Source organism: Lissotriton helveticus, chromosome 10, assembly GCF_964261635.1.
Source record: "Lissotriton helveticus chromosome 10, aLisHel1.1, whole genome shotgun sequence".
Lineage (NCBI taxonomy): Eukaryota > Metazoa > Chordata > Amphibia > Caudata > Salamandridae > Lissotriton > Lissotriton helveticus.
Window position 1 is genome coordinate 492,128,393 of NC_136071.1, and position 6,000 is coordinate 492,134,392.

Sequence of the window (6,000 nt, forward strand, 5' to 3'; positions counted from 1 at the left end):
AATCTTTATGTATCCTTATAAAGCTGGGTGGCAATTTTTGTCATCCTAGAAGGAAATTATGACAGATCAGTGGGTGTTGGATACTGTTCAGGGTTATTGTATATAGTTGGTAGGATTGCAAGGCAAAACATGAGTTCAAGAGCTCTAAAGTGTTCAAAGGGACGGGAGATTATGGTCACTCAGGAGGTGAAAGCTCTTTTGGAGAAAGATGCTATTGAGAGGTCTCGGAGAGACTCAAAAGGGGTTATAAGCAATTTATTTTTAGTGGAGGAGAAGGACAAAGGATTGAGAACAGTTATCAATCTAAAGAATTCGAATGACTGGGTTCAATCAATCATTTCAAGATGTGAGGCATCCATCCATTGAAATATCTTCTGAGGAATGGAGACTGGTTAAAGCACCTGGATTTGAAAGATGTATATTTAACAGTTCCAATATGTTCCTATATGCCTGTTCCTTCAGGTCCGAAGTATATGTCACTTCGGCAGAGGTTGATGTGGAGGTTCATATGTCTCCCATTTGATCTGACATCGGCTCCGTGGTGTTTCACAAAGGTTAAAAGGAGAGTAATGGCTTGGTTGAGATCAAGAGGTGTTTGTTTGATAGTGTATTTGGGCAATATTCTAATTATGGCGGAGACAAAGAAGCTGGCACAAGAGCAAATGGAGTTAGCAGTCCATGTTTTGGTGGCTCTATAGTCTGTAGTCAAGGATTTTGTATTGAGGTTGCCAATGGAGAAGTGAGTAAAATCCGCAGGGAATTACGGAGGCTGAGGAGCAGCGAATCAGTGTCTCTACGGCAGCTGGCCCGATTGGTGGGTTTGTTTTTAGCATCAGTTCATGTAATCTTTCCAGCCCCATTACATTACAGCGCTTTGTAGAGATTGAAGGTTTTTCATCTTTGAAAGGGGGTGAAATGTTTGCAGAAGATTGCTCTAGAGACCAGGAGGCTAGGGAGGTGTTGGATTGGTGGCCGGCCAATTTGGAGGCTTAGAATGGAAGTGACATTTCTGGAGAGGTTCCAGAGTTAGTAATAGAGTCAGATGCCAGTCTTCAAGGATGGGGACGAGATGTGGTTCCTTGACAACATGAGGGAAATGGTCTTTCCAGGAGAAGAGGATGCATATCAATTACCTGGAAATGTTAACAGGTTTTCAGTGAACAGTTTTGGCAGGGACCATATAAAGTGCTGTGTTTTGTTGAAGATGGCTAATATGTCCATGGTCAGGTATGTAAAGAGATTAGGAGGTCCACCGTCGAAGACTTTAGTGGATTTGGCAAGGTACTTTTGGCATTTTTGTCTGAGCCAGAATATCATGTTACACCCTTAACATATTGCAGGAAGAAGCAATTCAGTGGCTGATTGGATTCAAGGAATTTGAGGGAATCCAACGACTGGATGTTGCACAGAGTTGTCTTCAACATTTTAGAGAGGAGTTGGGGTCCATTCAAGGAAGATCTGTTTGCAAGTAGGTTAAATGCACATAATCCGGCCTTTTCAGTTGGAAGCGGGACCCAGAAGCCAAGTCAGTGGATGTGTTTCCACAGAGTTGGAGGTTGAGGCACAGGAAAGTGTCTCCTCCATTTTCCATCATTCAGACGTTGGTAGGAAAGTGAGGAGAGAGCAGGAAGACTTTCTTTAGGTGGCTCTGCTTTGGCCCTCTCAGGTGTGGTTTCCAGATGTGATGGATTTGTTGGTAGATAATCCAGTGGTTATTCCATGTTATCCAGGGTTGTTGGTGAATCCGATGGGGGAGTATCACGAGCTGTTGTTGCAGGGGAAACTGCAGTTGACTGAATGGATTATTTTCGGAGGGTATGGAAGGTGTTAGGCTTATCCTCAGAGGCTACAAACCTCAAGGGATCCTGGGCACCAGGAACTATGAAGGCTTATATATTGGTGTGGAAGAGATACGTTTTTTTGTGCTCTGAGAGGCGTTTGGATACTGTTCCAGCATTTTTAGTTTGTGTTGTAAATTATTTTACAGAAGTGTTTTTAGGAGGCAGTTCTTAGAGTACGCTGAATTTAAACAGGTCAGTGATTTCTGCAGGTCATATTTTAGTGGATGGATGCCATTGGGGCAGCATGATATGGTAATGAGATTGATTAGAAGTGTGACGTTAAAGGTTCCTCCAGGTCCGAAGTATATGTCACTTTGGCATGTTGATATAGTTTTGAAGGAGTTGACAGGTTAAGGTGAGAATGAGTTTTTGTCTTTGAGAGAATTGTCAACTAAATTGGTTATGTTCCTCTTTTTCTTCGGGTGAGTGTCTGACATTAGAGCTTTGGAAGTTTCTTCTAGGAGTTATTTTCCTGAAGTATTGTGTTTCTTTGTAAGGAGGAGAACTAAGACTTTGCCTAGAACTATCTATTTTTTTATCCCAGTATGGAGCCAACAAGAGTTTGTGTGTGGTAATGTGTTTGCCAGCGAAAGAGAGAAGGACTGGAGGTCTGAGAAATCAGGTTAACTCTCAATTGTTGATTTCTTACAGACACCTGCATAGGCCTGTTTCTTGTCCACCTTTAGGGAGATGGGTTAAGGTGTTTATGAGAAACGACAGAAACTGACATTTCTACATTCGGGGCGCTTCTGCAACAGGCTCTTTGAGCTCAAAAGCTTCTCTGCTGGGAGGAAGTTTAGGAAGTATTCTTGCTTCAGCATATTGGGCTACTGATTCTGGACTTAACAGATTTTATTTCAAACGAGTGGAGAATGCTGCAGTGAATGGTATAGCTAGGCTTTGGATATGCATAATGTTGGCCTCTGTGCCTTGCCATAAAACCCAGATTTTCTACAGTGAAGTGGGTAGAAAATCATGATTTTATTAAAGACACTGAGGCTAATATTAACCCTCCTGAGTTGACTCCCACCCTTATCCTTTTTGGTTCTTTGTTTGAGAACAAGTTTAAAATCAGATTCGGTACGCGGACGGCATTAGAGTCTTTTTTGGAGGATGTCATCGAGAATAATTCAAAGAATGGTTGATGTGTCTTTATTGCTGTTCTTTGTTCATTTGTAGCAAGAAAGAAGGACGATGGCTTCATACTCGGAGTATTTATACATTCTATCTTGGTTGCTGTGTGAGGCAATAAAGAGCATATGCATAAACTAGCCTCTGTGTCTTTAATATCATGATTTTTCTACTCAACCCTACTGCAGAAAATCTGAATTATTGCCACATACTCACATGACACAATATGTTCGAACTATCAATTTCGTAAAGAACACATTTACCTGCAATTTTAATGGCACCCTCCTGAATCCTGGCATGAGTAAGACCGCCCACACAGCATAGGAAGCAATCCCACAGCCCCCCGCCATCTGCAACAGGGCCCATCCCCCGATCGGCTTTCCATGCAGCTGGGCTCGGACATCTTCCAGGTCATCCTGATTCATGCCTGTGAACAAGAGACAAACAAATTAGACCCTCTTAGCCTCTGTATCGAAGGACATCACCAGAATGGAACACAAGGATTAGTTACTTACCTGTAATCCTAGTTCTCTTCCAGGGGTATCCTCATCAAAGTCATAAGCATTAGAATATTCCCGCCCATGTGCGGGACCCCGGAAACACTATATTATATGTGCCCCACATATATATACTCATATATATATAAATACATATATATATATAACATGCAATAGCAGCCAATAAAAACAGAGCTGAAATATGCTGTGTAGAATTTCCACCATACATGTAATAATAATAAGCATTAGAAACATGAGAAACAACAAAAAGTTTGTTTATAAATTGTTTTAATGCTCAGAAAGCAGTAGAAATTCTTATAACTCACTGGAAGCATAGAAAGCTCCCAGGCTGCATTGCAAACACCCAGTCTAAAAAGACTGAAAAGCTAACCTGTAGCTGCATAGCAATAAACTGACACCGTGCCTTTAAGGCACTCATGACCCCCAGTATCCCATCATGCCTCAGGGGTGACAGTTAGGTCAGTTGTTCTTTTCGGAGACTGAAAATAAACCCAATAACAAATAGGTTAACAATATCTCCTTATTAAAGAGTGTCCTTTGCCCGGGGAGGCGGGAGGGTTGCTTATGACTTTGATGAGGATACCCCTGGAAGAGAACTAGGATTACAGGTAAGTAACTAATCCTTCTCTTCCAGGGGATCCTCATCAATAGTCATAAGCATTAGAATAGAATAGCGAGCCTCACCTCATCTCCCTGCGGGCAAAGGAGTAACAATACAGTAATAAACCATATTAAGCCTAGTAAACACTAAGCTCGTATAGGCCGTAGGCTACCCAAATAGATTCCTCAAAGAGGCTTGTCCTACTTGAGTATCGGCCCTGGAATCAGACTCGAGACAGTAATGTCTCGTAAAGGTATGAACTGATTTCCAAGTCGCAGCCTTGCATATCTCCGACATTGGAATGTCGTGCAAGAAGGCTACTGTAGCGGCCTTCCCTCTAGTGGAATGCGCTTTGGGTGACTGCAACAAAGGCTTGCCTGCAAGCTGATAAGCCAATTTTATGCAAGAGACAATCCATCTCGCGATGGACCTCTTGGCCGCCGGAAAACCTGTTCGCATTGAACCATAGTTCACAAACAGTTGATCCGTTTTTCTAATCCCTTTGGTCATTTCCAAATAGAACTTGAGCACTCTTTTAAGATCTAAGGAGTGCAGTGACCGCTCGGCTGGGGTCGTAGGATTTGGAAAAAATGCCGGTAGGGAAATGGATTGATTTATATGAAAATCAGAGATGACTTTAGGTAAGAAAACCGGATGAGCCCTTAGGACTACCCTATTGTGATGAAAGATAGTGTATGGTTCTTTCGCACAGAGAGCTTGAATCTCGCTGACTCTGCGAGCCGAGGTAATCGCCACCAAAAAGGCCGCCTTCCAAGAGAGATGTTGCAAAGAGGCCTTGTGGATGGGCTCAAAAGGTGGTGACATTAACCTGGATAGCACCAGGTTTAATTCCCATGGGGGAGAAGGATTTCGCACAGGGGGATAGACTTTCTTCAACCCCTGGAGGAAGTCCTTAACCACCGGAACCTGAAAGAAAGAAACCTGATCTGGTGATTTTCTGTATGCAACTATGGCTGACAAATGCACCCTAATAGAAGCGTATTTCAAACCAGCAGTAGCTAGGGAAAGGAGGTACGGCAAGATGACGTCCTCCTGTCCTTTGGTCGGGTCAAGGTGGTGATCTTTACACCATAAGAAAAACCGCTTCCACTTAAACGCATAAGATGCTCTCGTGGAGGGTCTCTTGGCCTCCTTTAAAATGTTCATGCACTCAGGAGGCAAGTTCAAATGTCCATATTGCAGGACCTCAGGAGCCATGCTGTTAGGTTCAATGATGGGAGGTTGGGATGCATTATCCTCCCGTTCATCTTGCTCAACAGGTCCGGCCTGCAAGGAAGTTGTCTGTGTGGACACACAGACAGATGTAGAAGGTCCGGGTACCACCACTGCCGTGGCCAATCCGGAGCTATCAGGATCATGTCCATGTTCGACCTGCAGAGCTTGGAAACTACTCTCGGAATCAGAGCCAAGGGAGGAAACGCGTAAGCGAATGTCCCTGACCAATCCATCAGTAGAGCATTCCCCTGAGTCCCTGGCCGGTGGAACCTGGACGCGAAGGCGTGGCATTTGGAGTTTTCGTCGTCTGCAAACAAATCTATGGTTGGACGACCCCAGCAACGAAAAAGCTCTTCCACCACTTCGTCGTTTAGCACCCAGTCTGGCTGATCTTCGAAGTGCCTGCTGAGTGCGTCTGCTTTTACGTTCAACTCGCCTGGAAGGTGCACCACCACTATCGTGAGGTCTCGAGAGAGGAGCCAATGCCAGATTGCCTGAGCCTCTCGAGACAGAGGGCGAGATCTTGTGCCTCCTTGTTTGTTCAGATAGAACATGGTGGTCGTGTTGTCCGTCTGAACTAGGACTGAGTTGGACTCTATCGCTGGTAAAAAAGCTTTGAGAGCCAGGAATACCGCTCTGAGTTCCAGCATATTGATGTGGTATGTCTGCTCCT

General features: G+C 44.0%; 1 protein-coding gene across 1 annotated transcript in view; it reads right to left on the reverse strand.

Moving 5' to 3' along the window:
• The window catches only part of ANTKMT (adenine nucleotide translocase lysine methyltransferase), a 42,388-nt gene extending 38,991 nt beyond the window's left edge, over positions 1–3,397 (reverse strand). The window contains exon 1 of the mRNA XM_078664304.1: positions 3,236–3,397. Within this exon, the coding sequence (XP_078520430.1) occupies positions 3,236–3,397 (162 nt within the window). The remainder of the gene's footprint in view (positions 1–3,235) is intronic.
• Positions 3,398–6,000: the final 2,603 nt, after the last annotated feature.